Here is a 26,414-nt window from a genome sequence, read left to right on the forward strand (position 1 = left end):
AAACCATTGGAAGAGCCAGTAGCCCCATTCAAGATAAGGGGTTCAGAAGAAATGTTAGATAAAGTCATATTAACACTTGCATCCAAAATGGAATTAGGTCTCCCTGTGGAACTCACCACATTAGATGCAGAGGGACCCAAATGGTTAAGCTTCATAGATAACTTGCCCACACAAGACATCAGATTTTGAATCAAGAGAGTCAAATTCCCAATAGTATTATGTCCACCATCAGATGATGAGTTGGGTCTCTCCTAAGAAAACAGCTTGTGAGTCTGGACCAAAACCACTTGCCATTGTTACGAAAAACACCAAATCCAAAAGACAAACCAAACAATTTAAAACAAATAAAAAGGCAATAGGTATTCTACAGGCAAATTTAATGTGAGTGCTTTCGCACTCAATAATATGTGAACTTCATCAGACAGACATAAAAAAAAATCTGAATTTAAATAATCCTCCAAAAAATGACATAATTAAAGGCACAAACCTTCCCTAAAGAGACATAAAAATATTGTCCATATAAAATCATAAAATAAATACTATATGTAAAATCAAACATAATTAGTATCTCTCTCTCTCTCTCTCTATATATATATATATATATATATATATATATATAATATTAACATCTTTATAAAGACTTTAGTTTAAGCAAACATTTCAAAGAGCTTAGTTCATTTAAACCTAGAAATATATATGCATTAGTTAACACTTGCCACCACAACTCTCTCATCATAAATTCTTTGTTTTAAGTGTCTTTTTAGCATCCCCTTTTCCCTTGATGCAAAATATGTGAGAGCTATTCTGTACAAAAACTGGGTTGTTTTGACTGACTCCCATGTTAGGAAAAGGATCCCTGATGTCCCCAAATTTGTTTATAAGCAGGGTCTTAATCTTAAGAATTTGGTAGAGATGAGGTCTCTTGTGACTCATAGAAATGGGGGGGGGTATTTAATTATGGTAGTTGTAACTACTGCAAATACATAAAGGTTTCAAATAAGTTTGCACTGGGGAACCACACTTATTCAATTAATGGCAGGTATAATTGTAATAGTTCTGGTGTTGTGTATTTTGCTAAATGTCAGCAATGTCCCCAGTTCTACACTGGTAAAACTGAAAGACACGTAAAACAAAGAATTTACGAGCACCAGTACATTATTCTTAAAGGTGATTCTAACAACGCTTTAGCTAGGCATATAACTGAAAAAAATTAGCATTTTTTCCTGTTCTCAGTTATAGAGCAGGTTAAAGAGAATCCTAGGGGTGGAACTTAGTCTCTCAGATTAGAAATGAGAGAGCTGTGGTGGCAAGTGTTAACTAATGCATATGTTTCCAGGTTTAAATGAACTAAGCTCTTTGAAATGTTTGCTTAACCTAAAGTCTTTAGAAAGACGTTAATAGTATATATATATATATATATATATATATATATATATATATATATATATATATGGGGATATATATACTAATTATGTTTGATTTTACATATAGTATTTATTTTATGGTTTTATATGGACTTAATATTTTTATGTGTCTCTTTAGGGAAGGTTTGTGCTTTTAATTATGGTGGACTGAATGATGTCAATTTTTGGAGGCTTATTTAAATTCAGTTTGTTTTTTTATGTCTGTCTGAAGTTCACATATTATTCCATTTGAAAGCACTCATATTAAATTTGTCTGGAGAATACCTATTGCCTTTTTATTTGTTTTAATTTGTTTGGTTTGTCTTTTGGATTTTGTGTGGGAGCTCCTGGTTAATGTTTTCTGCTCACATTGTGTGTGTGTGTGTGTGTGTGTGTGTGTGTGTGTGTGTGTGTGTGTGTGTGTGTGTGTGTGTGTGTGTGTGTGTGTGTGTGTGTGTGTGTGTGCATGTGTGCGTGTGTGTGTGTGCGTGCATGTATGTGAGCTGCTGTTTCATGTTTTCTGCTCACATTCTGTGTGTGTGGGGGGAGCTACTGGTTTGCGTTTTCTGCTCACATACCGTGTGTATGTGGGAGCTGCTGGTTTGTGTTTTCTGCTCACATTCTTAGTGTGTGGAAGCTGATGGTTTGTGTTTTCTACGTGTGTGTGTGTGTGTGTGTGTGTGTGTGTGTGTGTGTGTGTGTGTGTGTGTGCGTGTCTGTGTGTGTGTGTGTGTGTGTGTGTGTGTGTGTGTGTGTCTGTGTGTGTGTGTGTGTGTGTGTGTGTGTGTGTGTGTGTGTGTGTGTGTGTGTGTGTGTGTGTGTGTGTGTGTGTGTGTGTGTGTGTGTAAAATGCCCCGGTTAGGTATAACTGGTGGTTAGTAGTATTACTCAGGCTCAAACCCTTTACCTTAGGTATAAGAAACAAGAGCCTGAATTCTCTACCCATACCACCACTGGTTATTCAAGGAGTTGAGTCCATAGCTCTCAGCTGTCCAGATTTTCCCAGAATATTTGGAAATCGTCTGTTTCTCTTAAAATGTGTGGTTTTCTGGCAAATTATTGAGAAGTGACCACTAAATAATGATAGCCCTTTAAGTTTCAGTCTTCCTATTTTTCAGGAAACACATGGTAACACAAAACACTTTATTTTAGCAACTTTCTAAGATTGTACAAGCAATGTTTAAAAAGTGTCCCTGGTTTTGGGCCTTTGCCCCCCCCCCCAAAGTTTTGTCTTTTTCCAGATTTAGTTGAGTGTCAAGTGGATTTTACAAGGAGCTGAGAGCTTCAGGAAGATACATTTAGTGCTGCTTATGCCAAGTCTGTTTGCATTTTTAGTAGCAAAACAGGTATTATACTTGCTTTTGATTTAGAAGGCTGTGGGTCCTACTCCTACAGTATGCAGATGGATCGCTGATACTGTACTGTGCTGTACTTAAAAGGGAGTGGATGCTGCAGTCCTGTGAATGTCCTGCTTTGGAGGAGTTACCTAGTAACTATGAACCACACACAAAACATAGTCAATTTATTCTTCAAGGGCAACAGGCACTTTATTTGTAGAGGAAACAATGAAATATAAAGTTGTTTGCTAGCAACAACCTCTTCATTATTTACAAATCCCTTTAATGTGGAATTATTTAGATGACTTTTACTTCTGCAGAGATTTTGCATATTTACTAATATTGGTGGATTGTAATGACAAACGTTTGAGTGGCCTTTTATGGTTGAAATTTTCTGAAATGGGTTATTTTGTCATTATTGGTTCATACATTTTGTTACATTGCTTACTAGAAGTCTGTTCAAAACTACAAATTTAAAACACATTTTAACAAGTGGTGCTTTATTACAGGAATAATTTAATACAATCAGGAATGTGAATCAAAGAACGCATACATGTATGTATGGCCCTAAAAATGTGTAAGGAGTCTGTTGTTTGAAAACAGCCCAGAGGTAAACGTAGTCCTCCACTGCCCAGATGCAAAATGAATGTAGGTTTTCCTGTTGTTTCAATGAATGCGAGTTTAAAGGGCAGAGAAGTTTACTGCTCATGCTAAGTCTGATTTCATTGTGAGACTGTATTGTTTGTTTAGCAAATGGTTTACTTTTTGTGCTATTTTATTTCAATTTCTGTGATCATTGTATAAGTAAATAAGAAAACAGTATGCACACTGATAGGTTTGAGCAGAGTTTATGGTCACTAAGAAGAAATAGCCTAGTAATGTAACACTGGAGTGGCTGGGGAGGGGGCTTCTGCTGCAGCGGTAGGGGGTTGCTGCCGGAAAGGCTGCTCAGGAGGGGCCCAGCCTATTACCCTGTCTAGGGCCCCATTTAACCATGATCCAGCTCTGGTATTTTGCACTGTTTACTATAAATGATTAGAACTTGGAAAGAAACAGCGAAGTGTCGGTTAAATAATAAGAACTTTTGTTCTGTGTTTAACATTAAAGGAAAGAAAGAGCTTATTTTTTTTACAACTGACACTTTGTTGTTTCACTCCAGGTTCTGATAGTTTATGGTTTTCATTGTTATTTAATAATTAATACTAATTAATAACAGTCATATTGTTGAACAAGTCAGTGCAGTTCTGTGGATTGTGGACTTCAACTGAAGTGGCAGGAGCCCAGCCAGGTGCATTCTGGGCAGTAATTTATGGAGTAACGGCAGTAAAGATAATGATGATGAAATAAAACTTAATGCAGGCAAGAAACTGGAATAACTTTGCATTTACTGTGTTTGCAGAAGTTAATACAGTTTCTTCCTTGCCTTAACTCTTTTTTTTTTCATTAATGCAAGTTGGCCCCAGTTTTGTCAGATTTTTCATCATGCCAGAAACATTAATTTATTTAAAAGAACAATAAAAAATACTGTGATTTTTATTCTGCTTATAAAAAGTTATTAAAGCTTCTTGCCTGACTTTAAGTCCTCAGTTAGGTTATTTATTATTTTTCAAGTTGCCCAGGTTTTGTTGCACTCCTTTTTTATTTAATTGAACAAATAAAAAAAGCAACAGGTCGAGCTTGAAAGTGGTAAACAGCTTTTGCTCACAGTTCTTATTTAAACTTCAAAAATTTAATGGGTCGGGATAAAGATCAAAGGTCCAGAATCAGGGACAGATTTTAAATATAATATTGTTCTGTTATGTGCTTTGTTGCTAGATTAACATGTTTTGCATTAGCCTGCATTTTCTGAAGGATATAAAGTCTAGAAGTGTGAAACTCAAGCGTCTATCATTATTTAAGTTTTGCAAACCTCATAAATTTGTCAGAAAATCACACATGAGGAACAGGCCAAAATGTGACGCAATCAGAAACAGTCAAACATATGCTCTAATCTCTCAGCTTCTTAGGAAAAGAATCGGGAGAAAGTGTGAAAGGCTCAAAATCATGGGCAAATTTTAAGCTTTACTCTCGTCACCAAAGCAATGGATGAAGGTAAAACAGTTCACACCACATTAACTTGACCTAGCCAAGCTACTCAGGTGTGGTACAGAAGATGAATAATCTAGGACAAACACTTAAACCTCTAGCTGGATTGTCAACTTGCTCACAGGATGCAGGAGATCAAAATAGGGGAAGTTACCGCTAGAAAGAGACCAGTCACCAGTGGAGTCCCCCAGGGTGCGGTGCTGAGATTTTTTCTGTTTAGCATATACTTCTCAAAAGTAAAATGAAATATCAAATGGCTTTGGCTGACTAAGTCTGAGATGACTGCAAGCTAGGAGTAGTTATTGAATCCCCAAATGACTTAACCATCATGCAGGAAGGTCTGTCCCAAACAATAACTGGTACCAGAATCATGAATTGAAACTAAAGTCCAGAAATATATATTATCATATCCTTTGGGAAGTCATCTACTCCAGGGAACTGTAACTGGCAATACCACCTGAGAATTGACCCAGTTGTTTGGCATTTGGGAACCTGTGTGTACAGTGACCTAACTTTTGACCATGTGCCCCGAGTCATAAAGTCTTTCTATATTGCACATCTTATGCACAAATGGATTGTGACAAGATGTAGAGATGTTATTGTCCCCCTTTACAAAGCCCTCATTAGGTCAATCATTTTGTATGATGCCCACTTTGGCATGTATCTGTCCAGACCCATACAACAAGTAGAATACCCACAGAGATACCTTACTAGAAGGATACAAGTCCTTAGCAATAGGTCTTGCATGGACCACCTCAAAGATTTATCACTATACTCAGTGTCCTACAGAGTACTTAGAGGTGACCTGTGTATGGCATACAAGGCATCCTCCAACCTAATACTGATGGACCTACTGAACATCAGCAAGTCAAATGGCATCAGAAATACTCAGTCCAGGTATCTAAACTGAATGTTGTGGAGAGATGAATATATATCACATAGGCTGCCACTGTTCCAGAACAGACTATCCATTCAAGTAAAACAAAACTCACCCCTGTCCATATTCAAATGCAACTCGGATCTAAGGATGGGTAATAGAAAATGTACTCCAGGATTGCCCCTCATGCCACTAATGAATAGAGGCAGTTCCTAAATGCTACATCCCTCACATGAGTCTCCTCAAATTATCTGTGGTATGATCACAGTTATTCTCACTAGGACTAATCTACAATTATCAGCCATGGGAGAGGGAAGACCAAAAAGGTAATTGGCTAAGCTTATTATCTGTGGTATGATCACAGTTATTCTCACTAGGACTAATGTACAATTATCAGCCATGGGATAGATAAGACCAAAAGGGGTAATTGGCTAAGCTTATTATCTGTTGTATGATCACAGTTATTCTCACTAGGACTAATGTACAATTATCATCCATGGGATAGGTAAGACCAAAAGGGTAATTGGCTAAGCTTAAAATGTCCTCCAAGTGAACCTATGTTGTGGTAGTAGATAGTGATCTAAAAAGGGCAATTTTTTTAAAAACTAAGTGCCCCTTTCACCCTCTGCACCCCACCTTCAACAGCTTCCAGCACCTCTGTTGACTGTGTATATTTCAGCTGTCTGACTGTGGTAAACACCGAAATAGTCAGAATAATGTTCTTAAAGTTAGTTTCACACAAGCACAGAGTAATGTATTCCATCTTACTTCACAAAGATGCACATTAGTTCCTTAGAATAAACGGTGACAGAGCCAGTTATTTTTATCCCCACCCAGGAGTTGTAGCTTCTTCTGTTTACACTTCAGACATCTGAGTGTAATAAAAAGAACTATGGTCTTATAACGCATTTTATCTTTCTTCTGTACGAATATTAGGCACACAGTCATGTGTTCTTCACAAACATTAGGCACACAAAGTATTCCATGTTGCTTCACACAAATCATATTAATCCTGCAAAGGTAGAATAAGAAGAAGCATGAGACTGTTAGTTATTTACATCTACAGACAACCTCAATAATTATTGTTACTTTGTCTGTTTACATGTCAGATGTCAGACTCTTCATAAAAAAGTAAATAATGGCCCCACGGTAACTTTAATTTTTCATTCCCATTTGCCAAGTAAAAGGTTTTGCATCACCATGCATTTCCTGAATGATATGAAGTCTTAAATGGAAACATCTGTCATGATTTTTTTTAAAACTGCAACACTCACCAGTGTTCCAGAAATCCAAAAATGATATGAAGAATAGGCCAAAAATATCAGGTAAAATTTAGGACAGTTAAGGACCTATCTCCAAACTTCTTTACTCATGAATCAGGAAATCCCAAAACAACAGGGTTACACAGGCCCAAAATCAGGGACAGTTTTAAATATTACTCTAATTCATTAAGAAAATTAGAAGGACATCATGTTCTGCAGCAACATACATTTTCTGAATGGAAGAAGTAGGAAACTTTTTCTGGCATTATTGACTAATGTAGTCTTCAGTGATTTACGAGAAAATCAAAAATGTAATGAAAGACAGGGAAAACTAGAGGACAAATTCAGGGATGTCCTGCAATATCAAGGACAGTTGATAGCTACATTTGAACACACTAGAACAACAGGCTTTGCTTCTGTGTGCATTTTTTGGATAAATATGAATCATGAAACTATCTAACATGACTGAATGACTGTAATTCTATATGCTTTATCAGGAAAGAAATATGAGGTAAATGGCAAAAGTATGAGGTAAAATCAGGGGCATCTGGGATGTGATATTTGGTTGCCTGTCAGGGTCAAAAAAACAATTACTTGCTACAAACTGGACCTTCCTTTTAGACCCTCTGTGCAAATCTTTATGATGCTGCTGAGTACACAAACCCCTCTGCTGTCACTTGCGATTGCTATCCATCATTCAAATTTTCTGGTCTTCTTGGTCACTCATAACCATTGCAATCTAGACAACTAATCACAGAGCTTCAGTGAGCCTTTGAGGTTCTGTGATTAAATTGAATCATAGGAGGGAACCAACCAAAAATAAGAAAGTAAGAGGCCACTGCAGCTGTGACTGTTTCAGTGTAATAAAAGCAAAGCTATAAACATGATCCTAGCTGAGTGGTACTGTAGGCAGCTGCTTGTGTTGCCTATGTCAAAGGGTGGCCAACTGGCCATATGTCTATGAAATGTTACGGAGATCAGTATTTTAAGGAATATGTCAAATGTTAAATATTTTGTGTAGATAGTGTCAGGATTTAACTAATCAACTCAACTTTATTATAAATATTGTTTTAAAATATCCAGCTATGGTTGATGCTTCTGGTTTTGTTGTCTATATACATAAATATTGTACTGTTGACATTAAAGTTTACTTGCCCTGCCATTTGATATGTTGCCCTAATTCTAAGACCCTCTGTGCTATGTTCTTGATCACCACAAAGTCAACCAAGTCAAAGCATTTAAGTTTAGTTGTCTTTATTTATTTTGTTTTCTAACTGTGTAAAATTAATGAGGCATAAGTGCCAGCAGAAACTTTGTTTATACTTAAATGACTTAGATTGTAGCATTTCTGGGTAATCCTAAAACCCTTATGCACTGTATATCTGTATTATATCAAAAATAATTACTGCCTGGTTCACTGCTCTGGTTACATATTATTTACCCATTCTGTGGATGGGTAGTTAAAGTCACCTTAAACCAGGGTGTTTGGTTGTATCTTGAGTGATTCAAGTAGATCTAAGTATGCAGTGTGGGTATTCTGGTTCATGGAGGGGGGACCTATAACTGGCAATAACTTGGAGAAGGGTCTTACCTACAGTAAATTGAACCTGGATTAGTTCAAGGGAATTGTTTTGTTTAACCAATCTACAGGTGTATTTATCTTTGGTGAATATTGATACTCCACCTCCTTTAGTTGTGGTCTGAATGTGTGGAAGACATTATAACCTGCTGTGGATGGGGTGCTTTTCAAGGCATTAAACCAAGTCTCTGTGACTGTACAGATGTCAGTATCTTCTACGGTGAAGGCTGCTTCCAATTAGTGCAATTTTAGGTTTAGACTCCTAGCGTTTAGCAGCATAACCTTGAACTTGCTTTTTGAAGATATTTTTATGTGGTAATTTTGTTGTAACATTGCCTAAAAAGGCACTATGGGGGAGTCAAGAGCCTTAGCCAGTAACCAAAATCCCAGCGGTTACAGATGAAGACCATCTCTGGCAAAGCAGAGTGATCTATCTACCATGTCATCCTAGGCTGGCAGGTATTGAATCCCCTTAGAATGACACCAGAAACTAAGCCAATTGTTGAAGTCAATAATTTTTTGTTTATATTGTGGTATCATCTTAGGTGAAGGTAGTATGCTTCTCAGTGCTGAGGGCATACCTGACTGAGACATATACTGCGTGAACTCAGTCATGTATCCCTTCATATAGTCCAGTGAGGTATGTCTCAAGACATTCACACCAACATAAACAATGATGGAGTCATAACAGTACTCATTGTGGAGAGACTTGAATGCGTGTGATCTGGCGGATCTTGGCACCCAACAGACAGCTGATTGTAACCTTCTCCTTGTCCAGCCTGTTGAGTGGAACATCTGTGTGTCTCACTATAGAGTCACCTGTGACCAAACAATTTGGTTTAGATGTGCTTTGCATTACGGGCTTGTTTGGTGAGACACTTGTGCTTGTGGTTTTATGTGTACTAAATGCTGTAGGTACTGTATTAAATTAAGTACATTTGTGTTTCTGAGGTCTCTGGTGTTTAGGTACATTTCTGGTGAGTACCTCTGCATATCCATGTTGAGAGTGTGGTTTGTGCAGGAGATGTACTATGTGGGCTAACAACTGTTCAGTGTCACCATTCTGTGAATGAGAGATCAAGGATTCCAAATCCTTAGTGTATATGTATCTCTCACAAATTGAGCTTGAGTGGTTTAGGAGTAGTGGATTGTCAGTATACATCAGGCAATTGCTACACAGCCTCAGGATACCCACGTCAATCAGGCTGTCAGGAGAAACAGAGGAGAATTGACTATCTATAATACTAGGTGTAAATTTGCTTACTTTAATGAGGATGTAGTTTAATTGGGTGCTTAATGCTGAGTCTATACTTTTGGGCTTTAAGGGGGAATGAGACTATTAGGGATTAAGAGTTTCAGTTAGAGTGGCAAATGTTGTAGAAAACCCATCTGAGGTGCTCTCCAAGCAGCTAAGCACAATGTAAGGGACTCATCATTTGGAGCACAGACAGTTTCTAAGGGAAAATAAATCTACTTTAGCTTTTGCTTCTATAACCACCAATGGTTACCTCCACTGCACGGTGCTGCGCAAAGATGCGCTACATGAAAACAGATGCCTCTGATTGCTCAAATGAAGATAGTAGAGCAATGGCTTGTCACCAAACTCTGTGGAGCTGTGTTAAAACAGGTGCAAATGCGTGCAAATGAGGGGTTTATGTAGCAACTGTGAGAACCCTTTTTAAAGCAAGTTAAGCAAATTTTAAACAATGTGACCAATGGAAATGGTCAGTACTGAGCCTTATGCCAACAATCTCCAACTCAGATAGAGCCTTTGCTACACTCTTCTTCCACAAGGGTGCAGGAGTCCCTCTTAATGTAAGATGTCTGGTTTTATTGCTCAGATAATGCCAAACCGTCTAGATTCAGCAAATCTGAATGTAGCCTCTGCTGTAAAATACATAAGTACTAGAAAATACAAAGTGCAGGAAAACAGTCTCAAACAGCAAACATTTGAAACAGTGAAGCAGCAAAACAGTTAAAACAGTTAAAAATTGTGTTAATGAATTGGATTATTTTTATACTTTTCATTGAGGAGGATTGGCCACTGTGCTGTAGATAAATGTAACTTGTCCTTTTCATTTGGTCAGTTTAAATTCCACAGTTAAGGTGATTTTGTATGAATAAATCAGAATACGTTTTGCCGGGGGGGTGGCAGTAACTTTGTCCTTTTTGTATTATTTTAAAGGCTGGCTAGTGTGCATTAGTGTGAAATCATTTGTATTTTTGGGTGGGGTGTGGATAGCTTTGCTATGGGAACTTATCTTCTTCATTTGCTGAGTTAAAGTCTGGTATTAAAGGGTGGCTAGTGTGCATTTGTTCAAAATAAATTAGAATATTTATGCTTTTTTTTTTCTTGGGAGGGGGTGGCTAGCTGTGTTGTTGAAATAATTAGCGCTCAGTTTAAAGTTGGGCATTAATGGCTAGTGTGCATTTGTATGAAATAAACTGGAATATTGTATGAAACACATTTGAAACTGTCCCAAATTGTATATAATGTTCTTGTATTTGCTTAATATGTTTGGTCTACAAGTTGCTCTCATATTGTTTGCTTAGCTTATAGTCTGCCTTTACATGACTAGTGTGCATTTGCATGAAATATGCTGAAATCTTTACTGTCTCTCTCATTCTCTCATGGTGTTGTTATTTGTAAAACCAAGTTGAAACTGTTCGTGATTTTGCAGAATTTTCCTAAGTTTGCTAAATCTTGATCTGTTCCTAATAGAATTTGGGATCAACTGTCCATATAAGGTACGAAATCCCGAAATACAAGGTCAGCTCTTAGGGGTGTGTTGTCAATGTTGTGTACTCAACTTTTCCAAAGGAGATGATAATGCATTTTTGACATTTAGCTTTAGTCTATGATTCTGGCACTAGTTGTTTGATTGGGACAAGCTTTCCTGTAGGATGGCTTAGTCTTTTGGGGATTTGATCACTGCACCTAGCTTGCTCCTCGCTGGCCAATATTTTGTTTCATTTCATAATTGTTACTAAAAATTGTACTCATAGGGGAATAAAGCAGGTGCTAGAAAAATTTCTGGGGGGATGGTGTTAAAAATATGTTCTGGGTGTCAAATATGCTAGGTATACCACTGGCAGCTACAAACTTCCCAAGTCAAATTTCAACTGTGGCTCAACTTATTCAATCATGTTGTTATGTCAGTGTAATAGTAAGTAGATTCTAGGATTTGATAAAACATGTTTTTTAATCATTTTACTTCACTTATGTGCTTAATATGTGATCTCAGTTGAGCAATTAGTGTTCCTTGCTGCAGAATATATAAGAAAATTAAAGTATGCCTAACAGGAAGAGACAGAGTTCTATGAGCAGCGACTTCAGAACTTAGCTTAAAATCTGGGACTTGCAGTCTCCCATTATGCATGTACAGTAGTTTAAACATGCACTGAAAGGTGAAATAATGGCACCACACTGGTAAATGGATAGCAAGTCTTTTAATATCTCACATCCAGTTGGACATAGCAAGTATTTTAATATCTCACATCCAGTTGGACATAGCAAGTATTTTAATATCTCACATCCAGTTGGACATAGCAAGTATTTTAATATCTCACATCCAGTTGGACTTTTCAAGAAGTTTTCAGTAAATTGTGTGTAGAATGTGTTTTTCCCCCTCTTGAATGGTACTGTCCCTTACTAATGGTAGAATGAAAATTCAAGAAAGTTTAACCAACTTGACTTCCTTGGGCTCCCCACTTCTGAGTCCATAATTGCTGCTTTTTTGTCAAGAATGTTAATGTTTCCTGCCATATTCAGAAATCTCAAGATGTTCATCGTGTTTCACTGTTGCAGTCATTACAATTGGGTTATCCTGCTGGCAGGCTACCCGCAGTCAGCCCAAGTTCCAAAGTCTAGGTCTGGCGTCGGTTGCTGTCACCTCCTCCCTGACGTTAGTGCGCCAAGGGTATAAAATATGCAGCTAACGCCATTTTCTTCAGTCTTTCTTGCCGTGCAGTGCCCGAAGCAAAAGCAGTTCGCAAGTGCTAGTCGGCCGACTCCTGAGATTTTCAAATTCGAATTTCAGATCCAAAGTCTTCATTAAAGCTAAGTACCCCGTTGGGGAAACTTTTTTCTTGCTCCAGACCGATGTCAGAAAAAGTTAATAATTGTATTTCTTGTGGGAAGCAAATACCTCATAAGGATTTTCATTCTTACTGTATTCCTTGCCTTGGCCCTGACCACGATGTTGCTAGTTGTCGGTTTTGTGCTAGATTTAACCAACGCACTATTAAGTGTCGGTACAATTTTGCATTTCATTACTTTGGCAGAAGATTCAATTATATAATGCTGTCAGAACAGCCGACTACTGGAGTTTATAAAAAGCGCAAAGAAAAAGAAAAGGACAGGCATCCGAGGTCCAAAACCGATGACAAGCCTTCCACTAGGCCTGTCGCCAGTTCACCGGTTCTCAGTGAGGCGCTTTCGTAGCCCCTGACGCCCGCTACCTCAGAGCCACAGGCCGCTTCCAACTCCCACGTGGAGCTGACTAGGCTGCTGGAAACTCAAGGTATTGGACACTCAGAAACTATTCCCTCAGATGGGTCCGGAGCCGCTGAGCAGGCATCAGCTTCTGAGGGTGTTTTCAGGCCTACACAGTTATATGTGAAACCAACTTCAGCTTCAAAGGCGAAGACTAAATCAACTCTAAGGAGAAAGAAACAATTACAGCATTCTCCTGCACAGGCCTCCATGCCTAAAAAACAGATGCTTAAAATGGCCGAAGACCTAATTACTTTGATCAGGGGTTCCCATCCCCCTCCTGATAAGAGGCCTAGGCAAGAGATAGAATATGAATCTTCAGATCAGGTTTCCATTTCTTCTGATTCCTCTTCTGAACAGGAATATTCCCTTCCTCCCTATGAGGATTCTGATGCTGAAGAATCTATCCCTTCAGCCTCTCCTCCTGAGGATTATTCTTTTGGGGAGACCCTGCATACTATGAGGGAGCATTTCCACTGGGAAAGCCAAGATTACTCAGAATCCAAGAAAAGGCTCAGAGACTTTCTTTTACTACCTCAGCACAGGCCCCTTGCTATTCCTCCTGTTTTGGACATTGTAGATGATGTATTTTCAGAGTCCGGTCTGTCTCCTGACTCTTTTCCACCAGCTCCTGTTAAGCCAGACCGATACTACAGGGTTCCTGATTCACATAGATTTCTTTATAAAAACCCTGCTGTTGACCCAGAAACTATCTCTCAGGGTCCCAAAGGGGTCAAGGCTTCCACTGCAATAAACCCTATCCCCTCTGATAGGGATTCAAGGGCCCTAGACAGATGGTGGAAAAAGATTTATACTTCTGCTACCTTGGCTGTAAGAGCTTTAAATTGCCAGTTTCATATGCTTAAATATCAGCAATATCTTATGTAACTGCTTAAACAGAAAATGCTGACAATTTCGGAATGTGCAGAAAACAAAGAAATGCAGGATTTATTGCATGCAGCCGAACAAGTGGGAAAGCATACTTTGCAATGTGGTTTTGATTCTCTAGAGGCCTCCTGCAGGGCCGCTGTTACAAGTTCTGTCATTAGGAGGCATGCTTGGTTAAAAGAACAGAATCTGCCTGATCATGTTAAAGCAAAACTATTAGATGCTCCATTACAGCATGACACCTTGTTTGGTGTTAAAGCAGAAGAGGTGATGAAGAAAATGGAGGACAAAGCTAAATCTATGCAAACAGTCAAGGATTTTTTACAGGTACAGCCTCCCAGATTTAGCAGAAACTGGCCTACAAAGAATTGGTCATTTCCAGTGTCAGACAGGCCCCAAAGAGGCAGATACAGATGCCCCAGAGGCAGATCACAGCCCCAAGGCTCATACAGGCCTAAACAATGGGGTGCTTCTACCTCCAAAAGCGAAGAGGAAAAATCACAGCCATACAGAAAACAGTCTCAATGACTTTCCCCTGCCAGCACCAAGCACTTATCTTCTGGCAGCTCCTTTGGGGGGAAAACTAGCACTTTTTTCACATGATCACCCAGGACAAATGGGTCTTAAATATTGTATCACAAGGCTACAGGTTCCACTTTCACAACCTGCCAAGGCCAAACGGTATGCCAGACCTGCCACGCAATCAATGGGAAGAGGCACAAAAACAAGTTTCATCCCTCATGGACATGAGAGCCATTCAGCAAGAACCACAGCAAGAGCAGGGACTAGGATTTTACTCAAGGCTATTCTTGGTGCCCAGAAAGGACAAAACCTGGAGACCAGTACTGGACCTGTCTATCCTAAACACATTCCTGGATATTCCAAAATTCAAAATGTTAACTCTGCAGCAGCTTCTGCCCATGCTGGGCAAGAAGGCTTGGCTTGTGACTTTAGACATAGAAAAAGGCATACCTGCATGTCCCAATCAGACAATCATGCAGAAAATACCTCAGATTTATAGCTGGCTCAATGCACTACCAATTCTCTGCACTGCCCTTTGGCTTATCTACTGCGCCCAGGGACTTCACAAAATGCCTGGCACCAGTAATTGCATTTTGCAGACAAAGAGGAATACAAATATATCCTTACTTGGATGACTGCCTTATACAAGCAGAGAACAAGGACGTTCTACTACAGCATCTAGCATTTGTAAAAAGATTACCAACAGGTCTAGGGTACACAGTAAACGAAAAGAAATCAAAACCCGTACCCTCTCAAGAGATAATATTCCTGGGTGCAAGCTTAAATACAACTGCCCAGATGGCTTATCTCATGCCAGACAAAGACAGACAACTGACTACTTATTTCAAAATGTTGGCAACAAAGACCCAGTTATCTGCAAGAAAAATTCTGCAGGCTTTAGGCTTCATGGCATCCTGCATTCTGCTAATTCCATATGCAAGACTGCATATGAGGAAACTTCAGTGGTATCTAAAAAGTGTTTGGACTCAACATTGCCACAGCCTGGAAACAATAATTACCCTCATTCCCTGCCTGCAACAGGAGTTTCAATGGTGGGCAAAAGCCTGTCACCACAACACGGGACAGCCATTCACCTTGCCCACAGCCAGGCAAACATTGACAACAGATGCATCAGATTATGCCTGGGGGGCCCATATGGCAAGAAGATGTATTCAGGGCACATGGTCCGCAAGTCACATGCATCTACATATCAATCAAAAAGAGATGCTAGCTGATCAGAATGCCCTGGCAGCCTTCAAGGATCTACTTCATCCAGGACAACTACTGATAAAGACGGACAATACTACAGTCATATGGTACATAAACAAGCAGGAAGGCACACATTCCTACCCCCTCTGCAGACTAGCCATGAACTTGTGGGACACAGCATTGACTTACCAAGTACATCTGCAAGCACAATTCCTGCCAGGAAGGATAAATACTCTGGCAGACGAACTAAGCAGAAACCTAATGGATCCCCACGAGTGGAAATTGGATCCACAAGTCTTCAGCATGATAACAAGGAACTGGGGATGCCCGGACATAGACTTATTTGCCTCCCCTCACAACTGCCAACTACAGAGATTCAGCACAAGGACTTATCACAAGCAAGCATGGAAAGTGGATGCTCTATCTTTCAGCTGGAAAAACCTAACAGTATATGCCTTTCCTCCTCTGCCTCTCCTCCCCAAGGTACTCCTCAAGGTCAGACAAGAGAAGCCAAAAATGATACTGATTGCCCCAGACTGGCCCCGCCAGCACTGGTACCCAATCCTAAAGAGCTTGTCTCAATGCCCAGCTTGGACATTGCTTCAAATTCCTCACTTATTGACCCAACAAGACAGTCAGATACTGCACAGCCAACTCAGGACCTTAAACCTGGCAGCATGGTGGATAATGTAGCCATTCAAGACACAACTCTCTCTAAAGCAGTGATGGATGTTATTTTGGAGGCCAGGAGGCTTAGCACCAGAAAATCTTATGCAGAAAAATAGAAGAGATTCTGTGCTTGGAACCAGGCACCGGGTATTAACATGATTGTTCCAAATATTCCTCAGATTTTGTAATACTTAACTGAGATGCTGGATAAAGGCCTTTCCATCAATTAAGATGCATGCCTCTGCCATTTCAGCTCATTACAATACAGAACCACCTATTTTTTCTCATCCATTACTAAGGCAGTACCTCAGAGGGGCCAAAAATATAAGACCTCCAAGGAGAGCACCAGTACCTGCATGGGACCTCAACTATGTCTTGGAAAAACTCACACTGCCTCCATTTGATCCAGTGTCTGCAGCTGATATAAAATTCTTATCCTGGAAAACAGCTCTGCTCCTAGCAATAACCTCCGCTAGACGAGTCTCAGAGTTACAGGCACTCATGGCTGTGGAACCTTTTATCATTTTCCATTCTGACAGGGTTTCTCTGAGGACAAACCCTACATTTATGCCTAAGGTAGTATCCAGTGTGGCCCTTAACCAAACAATTAATTTGCCTACCTTTTATCCAAACCCACAGAATAAGGGTGAGAGACTTCTGCATTCTTTGGACATTCACAGGCAGCTACGCTTCTACTTGGACAGAACCAAAGCTTTCAGAAAGACTGAACAACTTCTAGTGGCATATGCTGCAGGATCACAAGGAAAACCTGTCTCAAAGCAGACTATCTCAAAGTGGATAGGCCACTGCATTTGTTTCTGCTATTCACAGCATGGCAAATCAATGCCTAAGGGGCATTAGGCCACATTCAACCAGAGCAGCAGCCACTTCAGCAGCCTTCCTCAGAGGAGTACCAACCAAAGACATCTTAGAGGATGCAACTTGGAGTTCAGTGCATACTTTTACAAAGCACTATCACTTACCTCTCTACTCTAAATCCAGGGCAGGCTTTGCCACTGCAGTTCTGCAGGGCCTGATAGCCTCTCCTAATCCTATTTAGCACCAGCCTCCCAACCTTAGCTTTGGGATTCAACCCAATTGTAATGACTGCAACAGTGAAACACGATGGACATAGTACAGTTGTGTACCTACCATAAATGTAGATGTTCAAGTGTATTCACTGTTGCAGTCCAGGTTACCCTCCCACCATCCCCCTTTTCCTTTGCTGGAACTTACCTGTACTTCTCTATTCTATACAACCTATGTGGTGTATTTGCTTGTAGATGAAGGAAAAGTTGTTTTTTGGGTATGCATGCTTATTGGCATAATTTAGCCTACCATTTTAGGGGCACCTGACATCTGGGGCAAGAAAAACTGAAGAAAATGCATCTTTTATACCCCTGGTGCACTGACATCAGGGAGGAGGCGACAGCAACCGATGCCGGACCTAGACTTTGGAACTCGGGCCGACTGCGGGTCGCCCGCCAGCAGGATAATCCAATTGTAATGACTGCAACAGTCAATACACTCGAACATCTACATTTATGGTAGGTACACAACTGTACTTTTCCTATTCATGGTGCCAGAATGTGAAGCTTTCTTTATTTTGTGACTAGGAGTGGTGATTATGTGACATTTGCATGTTCCTCTTGAGATGTGCAATTCTAAATGTATTCTGGTTTAGTGTGTGAACTGCATGGCATGTACGCCTTAAAATTATACAGTTCCTTAGTTTAGAATATGGTAATGAAAAGGTTATTTTTCTTATTCCATACCAAGAAAGTCCAGGGGTGATCATCCAACAAGTAATACATCCAAAGCAGGTTTCACTAAGTTTTTTTGAGGTTAACTGCCCTAAAGCTTCAAACAAATTAGAAAAAAATCTTGCTTCAACCCAAAGAAAACAGAAAAAAATAATCTTTTGCAAGATGGCAAGCCCCATTGCACCTCCACACTCACTTATTTAAATAAGAAAAGCCTACACAAACTGAATCCCTAGTAGACTACAAATAGAAACTACCCCATCATGATTTCTTTTAAGGAATAGAGACTGAAATTCCACATCAGGAGAAGCATGGTCAGAGTTCTAATCTCATCCACTTTGTATTCACTGAAGTGTACGGAAGGCTACAATGTATGAGCACTCAATCACTGCTCTCAACTGTACAGATTTTCGCAGAATGTCCAGATTTCTGTCTTATATTGTTGGTCTGTTACGCATAACATTTTGTTTTTCTGACAAATTATTGGCAAATTGTTGTGCTATCAACTTTCTACATTTGTAAGAGCAATCTTTAAAAAATGTCCCTATTTTTGGGCTTTTGTCCCCCCATTATTTATGGCTTTGTCCAGATTTTTTGCTCTAAGAGGTTGAGAGGTATGAGCACTCTTCAAATTAATGAGCACAGATTCTGTGTACCTGAGAGTGAACTTAAATTGCAGTGAACTCTAGAGGAAGATTAGGATGCGCCGTTTGGTCAGAAATGTTTAGAGATGATTATCCCTACTTCTTTGATTTCCTGTTGTCAAGGTACAGGCAAAAAAGACCATCACGCATGCCTGTTCCTTTATTTGTAATGTTTAAGTTTAACCATCATACATGCCTGTTCCTTTATTTGTAATGTCTAAGTTTAAGGACATATTAATTAGAGTACAAGCTGTTGATGTCAGAATGCTGCAAAAGGCGATTCCAATCATTGGAAGAATATAATTGCTTTAGAAAATTAAGTATTAAAAGCATTGCATTCATTATCCTCACCATATTTGAAGCGTAATTCTTCTTAGAAAGTATTCTTAAATATCACATGACTAAATTATTTATATTTTCTTTATTTCAGAAGGAACACTTTGGCCTTTATGCATTATACAGCAAGAATAAACCTCAGTCAGATGCCCTGTTACTGAACCATGGCAGTGCATTCTTCCAGGTAAGCACAACATAAAAAAAGGAAAACTACAAATCCTTCATCATCAGTAGAAATGCAGCTCCAAAACAGAGCTTTGACCTCAAGATGTAAAAAAAGACTGATCTCCATAGAAGAACTGTGCCTTCAGGAGCTAGAAACACTTATGAAAGAATCCATTAAACAGATTTCAGAAATGTCTCAAGGTTATGCCAGCAGCACACTGCCTTATATTTATGGGAACTGCATTTATATTTTTTAACCATGAACTGGAATATTATATTATGGTTACTATATGACTGCAAGTACTTTCTACAAGAAAAACTAAATAAATTAAAACTCTAGTCGTACGTTATGTACTTTATACCCTCATTATCAGTTCAAAAATTAAGTTGATAGTTGTTTTCTTTTATTAACTGTATTCATGTTCTTTAAGAAAGATCCAGTTTGGAACTTCTAGACTGTCTTGGTGAGCTGCACCAAGTGAATGCTGTATTATGTACACCAGTGCCATTGCAGTTCACATGGTCTGAACGCCAGTGCCATTCACATGCTCTGTAGACCAGTGCCGTTCACATGGTCTGAACGCCAGTGCCATTCACATGCTCTGTAGACCAGTGCCATTCAAATGCTGTGTACACCAGTGCCATTCACTTGCTCTGTACACCAGTGCTGTTCACATGCTCTGTACACCATTGCCATTCACATGCTCTGTACACCAGTGCCATTCACATGCTCTGTACACCAGTGCCATTCACATGCTGTGTACACCAGTGCCATTCACATGCTTTGTACACCAGTGCTGTTCACATGCTGTGTACACCAGTGCCATTCACTTGCTCTGTACACCAGTGCTGTTCACATGCTCTGTTTTGGTAAAGCATTGTAGGTATCGTCTTAGCACCTTTTCATTTGACCTTTACCATAATAACTCAGCAGTGTAATCATATTTTTATTCCTTCCTGGGATGGTGGGGGCTGACTTTGCTCCTTTCCATTTACCACAGGGTGCATTTATAAGTACGCATTTGCTTGAAGATTTTGGTTTCCTGTTGTTTTTGTTCCTGTTCTTGCTAGGGTTAACAGTGGTAGTATAACACATGCATCCTGCTCCTGACTAACAAAGGAGGGGTGCCGTATTTAACTAATGGGTGGACAAAGAATGAAGGCACACAGTAAATAACATGTATAATTAAACCAGACAGCATCAGATATTTCTTGGTATTGTCTTTCCTTTTTTCTTTCTATTGTTGAATTAATATACATCATACAACATTATCTCTGAACACATGGTCATTTTTAAGGGTACATACAAAATTAAACTTGGGTCATGCAACATAAACATAGTGTGTAACAGTATGTATGTATAAAAGTATATATGTATGCACACACACACACACACACACACACACACACACACACAGTGTATATATATATATATATATATATATATATATATATATATATATATATATATATATATTTGTGTGTGTGTATCTCTGTCTATATATATATATATATATATATATATATATATATATATATATATATGTGTGTGTGTATGGATGTGTGTGCAAATTTATATATGAACATCAGGATATACAATAAATGCAATGGTAGACAAGGGACAATAATACTTCTTAGTGAAGATATGGGAAGGAAAACAGCAAACGAAAAACAATTTATGTACACAGAAGAGGTATGTATTACATAGGACTGTGGAGAAGATGAGAAAAGCTGAGAGCTGAGAAGAGGTTATGATATAGAAATATGTGATTTGATGGGGGAGTTGGGAACAGAGCAAATGTAGGGTGAAGAAATAATAGGAACTGAAATCTGATATTTCTGAATTAAGAGGTGAGGGGGACAAGGAAGGTAAGGGGGAGCTGCTTAAGAAGGGGAGGGAGGAAGGGATGGAGGAAGGGAGGAGTAACAGAACATGTCCTACTTGCCTCTTCTGGGGAGTCGTATAGATTTGTCTACACTTAGGTCACACTGGGTAGTGCACTGAATTAAGGAGTTCTGGGAAGGCTGCAATCTTTAGGTGGGAGAAGGCATATGATGGGATAGAGGAGGAACATGCTCTGGGTAACTGTTTTGTCTGATGTCAGTATGATAAAGGACTGGAACTATTAGGTTTAAGATGGAGCACTGGTGATTAGGCAACAAGCCATTCTGAGGGTTTGGGAGATTTAGAGTAGGTGAGCATCAAAGATTATATATGTTAGACTATAGATTATCATGGAAAAGTCAGTTTAGTTTAAGTAGGTAAAACTAAACATAAATGATGATATTTCACTTGTTAATACAGTATTCCTGTTCTGTACTTCCTTGCTTGTGTTGCCTATGTAACTGGCAAAAGCTAGGTTTTATCAAATGTGGGATCACTTGTTCTGACCCTTACTTAAGTGTAAGTCATGTTGAATCCAGATGGATGCGCACAGATCTCAATTTTTATCATGGAGGCATATATACAGCACCATTTAAATTTGTATAACCTGTTTTCTTTTTCTGCAAAACAGAGCCATTATTTCAATATAGGGAAAAGAGATGCTGAAGTTTTGATTGAAACTAGAACTAGCAACTGGAATTATGTTATTAGCATATGGTAGCAAGTTAATGAACCAATGTTTGGTAGAGTGTTAGAAAAGATGCAGATATTGGGTAGCACTACACTGCAACATTTGGAGATACCCATTCATGTTAAAAAATGTCAGTTAACAGATTCCTCCCTCTGACACTATTTCAGGTCAGCATAGAATCTCCCAAAGTTCCAGTCTAGGAGCATTAAGGGGGGGGGGTGACAGGACATGTCCCACTTATCTCTTTTGGGGAGTCGGAGGGATTTCTGTGCACTAAGGGCACACTGGTTAGTGCAATCTACCTGGGACTGGAGACACCACCGGTCATGCTTCAAGAGGGCAAGGCCCTTGAAGGGAACACCCCTTGCAGACATGAGGGAAGATATGCCATGTAAGACCAATTGCATGCCACTCCCTGCCATTATGCAGTTACAACCATGGAGAAAATAAGAAAAACTGTGAACTGCCTCTGATGGCTATTTAAATTACAACCCCTTCTCAGGTGACCCTTGTAATTCATTTTGAGTGAGATTGAATGGGCTTATTGCCTGGGAGAGGAGATGATGGTCAAAAGACAGTGGGGGGGGGGGTAAAAATCCACAAGGAACAAAAGATGATTTTTTAACATGAATGGGTAGGAAGGATAAAGAACAATGAAGCAGTATCTTTGAAGTTGCTGTGTAAGGTATTGATTGATAACAAAAGGAGTGTTAGACAGTCAGACACAGTCATTTCCTGACATTGAGAGGAGGGTCAGTATAGAGGCTAAAAACTAGCTAAATGGAAGGTTGGTGCCACAAGATTTGTGACTAATTATCTATGATAGTGGTACCTTTTGGTATTTACCAAAACTCTTCAGCCAAGACAGGGAAAGTGCCATATTCCTTTTTCTGCACTTTAATGTACTGTATTAGGTTTTATAAACAACATGATGCAATAAAAATCAAAACTGAATTGCAAATAGACAAAGCTAAGAACATTATTAACACCCAGATAATCCTCCACAATAAATCTTTCTTACATTATGTTAATTGTGAGAAAAACAATGTTGCCACTAGACAAGAGCTTCATAAGACATTTAGTAGTCACACAAATCCCAAACTTCTACACCCCACCCATTTACCCAAAGACAAAGCTGACCTACCACCCAGTCTGAGTACCCAACTTTGACTGTTGCACTAACACCTCATTATCTCTGATCTTTACACCTATACTTATATATAGTCATAAAAAAACAAGAAGAAGAGATAAATCACACTAAGTGTACTTAGGAGAGAGAAAATAATCACTGGCAGAGTTTTTTTCTTTTTACGGAAATGTATTCATAACTCTGTGGTTATTACTGCACAACCCCTCACGGTTCAGCTCTGATCTCTATTTCTTCTTCCTCTTCTGTCCCCCTTTGATACAACATCAACAACTGGGTCTGACTACCAGAATGTAATGCCTGACTCATGCAGTCTAGTCTACTTAAATTTCCATGTAACACCACACGTTACATCACTTCTTCATGCAGAAACATATCCCAGTCAGCTAAAATGTGTTTCTGAGTTGAACTTTTGATGATCTAAAAGTTGTAAGAGAAAAATGGTTAGGGTGGCCTTTCTACTAATGTTTAAACAAGTTGCAGACGTGCACATATTATAGAGGCATTACAGAAATTCTAGCTTGCAGTTTGGTAAATTTTAGTTACAGCTGTTTGCACAACTTCATTTACAAATTAATAGCATGAAGATTTTAAATGGACCGATATTGTTAATGCAATAGGAGTGTTACAAATCCTCTCACAGTAGTGCACTGACAACAGGCTAATAAATCTCTTCCAATAATGGTACAAAGTATATTGCCAAGGCTATTTTCCCAGATGTCTTCTAGTAGGTTACCAGTGGTACTCTCTGTAACGATGTGAGGTACTGCTAGCTATGCCAGGAGAAGTAAGGCAGTGGATGTGTAACATATGTCAGTACAGCTAGCTGGAATTTTGTAAATAATTATGTTATTTGTATATCAAACTGATTTGTACAGATTCTTGTGTTGAAAAATGTAACTGTAAATTTGCTTGTGTTAAAAATGTGCCAACAGCATGCCCTGCTGTACAGAAAAAGAAATATACATGCATCATTGTAACTGTTTAAATGTATATGTTTTAACAGAGGATACTGGAAGAGAAGAGGTTAATCTCAACCCATTCATTCTGAGGAAGTCTGTTGATGAAAGCGGTGATTAAAAGTCTTGTACGCTATTTGTTTGGATTCTAGCTTTTTTCGGTTTGGTTCCTCCTGCCATTATTTTATTAATCTCAACCCATCTGATTTTGGAAAATAGTAAGAAATTAAATTACTTAATTTAAATTACTTAATTTAGGCCATAAAGATTGCATCTTACAGTTCTCAATGCAGCCAGAGACAAAAAGTCTGTAGTAGGAAGCTATCTGCATTGTCTTTGGGATGAACTAATTGCTACTCTGGAAGGGTAGAGTTTGAAATTGTTTTATGACTGCCAGGAGCTGCAGCAGATCTTAACAAGGTTGTGTGTGTGTGTGTGTGTGTGTGTGTGTGTGTGTGTGTGTGTGTGTGTGTGTGTGTGTGTGTGTGTGTGTGTGTGTGTGTGTGTATTATTGACACAAATGTGTTAAATCCTGACAACTTCTAACCAAGGGAGGTAGCATAGGAACCAGAAGTCAGATGACCAGATGTATGTGATGTCATTCTGTAATCCATCACTAAAATTATGTTTTAATACTAGGTGAGACTGAAGTCTCATGACAGTCTGTTTTTGGAACCTGACAGAGAAGAACCCTTCACCTACTTCATCTTGCCTTGCTCTAGTAAGTGACCAGGGAATAGTAGTTCTTTAGATCAGCCAGGAAAACATAGTGAGATTAGTTAAGTGCCATTTTTCAGTATTTATGTGAAACTATTTATCAGTGTTATTTTAATATTTCCTGTGTCTGAAACTCTGGTGTTTATTGTAAATAGATATTTAGTATTTCATGTTCTTTTATTATTTATTAATAAATATATTTAAACTTTTCATTGTGGCTGACTCTTTAGAGAATATTTTAACCTTTAAAAGTACCCATATCTGTTTAGTGACTCTGTGGCCACCCCTGAAAGCCTTACTGCATTGGTCAAACACTATAATTTGTATTAATATTAATTTCACTCAGTATAATTGGGTTCCCTTGTAAGATCCTTAGAGTAGCTGACTTTAGAGTGTCTGGTGGCAGTGTAACTTCCTTATAGTCTGGGCAGAAGGGGGCATAGCTAGTAAATCTGTGCCAGCCTTTCCCAGGTGTGTGTGTGTGTGTGTGTGTGTGTGTGTGTGTGTGTGTGTGTGTGTGTGTGCGTGCAAATCAAATCTCAAAGAGTGTGTATGACAGCTCCTTGGTGCAGGGACACGAAGAACTAGTTTCACAGAGAGTGTGCTGGAGGACTTTGCTTAGACACTCGGCTGAGGACTCAACTCTACAGCTGTGCCAGAGGGGAGTCATACTGGGGACCTGAAGGGAGACAGAGACAGAAATCCAGACCCTGGGCTTAGTGTGTTCCCTGTAAGATCTTAAGGGAAATTGTGCTTGATGCAGAGAGCTGCATCTGGAAATACTGGATGTATCAATTTTTGTTCCAAGTGAATGTTCCTCTTTAGTGTCAGTGGTGAGGATTCAGGCTTCTTGATTACTGGCAAAGAGTGGGGACATTACACTGTCAACAGAAGGAAAATGTCTTTGTAATCTTTTATAGATTTCTGGAAGCTTCTAAATTCACTGTCAGGTGAAATTCTTAAATAATCATAGAATTACAAATCTGTATAAGAGGGATATAGATTGTCTTCTTTACATGCTGCAGGTGTAGACACTTCAGTTGGATATGGGTAGAGCAGGACAGTAAGAATGGATGGAATGTATATAAATAGTTCCTTAGATGTTACTAGTACAGAGCTATATATAAACTGTATGTCATCTCTTGATAGTGAACGATTTCAAACAAAAGTGTGCATTAACTGAGTGCCTGACAATGCAACAAAAATGAAGTGTATACATGTGGGCACACACACACACACACACACACACACACACACACACACACACACACACACACACACACACACACACACACACACACACACACACACACACACACACACACACACATTCTGGCACAGAAGCACAGTATTTGCTTCTGTCATTAGACAAAGTAGCTCTAGTCACAGTCCGACATCTCCAAAAGAAAGGTCCAAACTTGAATACTGCTACCACAAAATCTCCAAATTTGCAACCAATTCAAAAAACTCATCCAACCACTGCCACTCCCTCCTCACCCTTAACTGTCTTGAACTAACCAACTACCTCAGTTACCTACAACTCACCATTGCACATAAGCTCATCTTTAAGCCTGCCAACTGCCCAGCTCTCGCTACTTCCTTAAAACCTTACATTCCCAACCACTCACTCAGATCCAAAAAACAAAATCTCATTCAGGTCCACAAACCTGCACAACCTCCTGGCCAGCTACCGCTGTCCCACTCCTTAGCTAAACAGTGGAACTCTCTCCCCACACATCTACACAATCTACCTAACCATACAAATTTCAAATCTTAGCTAT

The 26,414-nt window shown here is 39.2% G+C and overlaps 1 protein-coding gene across 1 annotated transcript in view; it reads left to right on the forward strand.

Annotated features, from left to right (window-relative positions):
- KIAA1755 (KIAA1755 ortholog) overlaps window positions 1–26,414 on the forward strand; it is a 986,731-nt gene that overhangs the window by 845,221 nt on the left and 115,096 nt on the right. Inside the window, exon 16 of the mRNA XM_044090195.1 lies at window positions 19,164–19,253. Coding sequence (XP_043946130.1) covers window positions 19,164–19,253 — 90 coding nt within the window. The remainder of the gene's footprint in view (window positions 1–19,163; window positions 19,254–26,414) is intronic.

This window comes from Protopterus annectens, chromosome 12.part0 (assembly GCF_019279795.1).
Source record: "Protopterus annectens isolate FY-2018-M chromosome 12.part0, PAN1.0, whole genome shotgun sequence".
Lineage (NCBI taxonomy): Eukaryota > Metazoa > Chordata > Ceratodontiformes > Protopteridae > Protopterus > Protopterus annectens.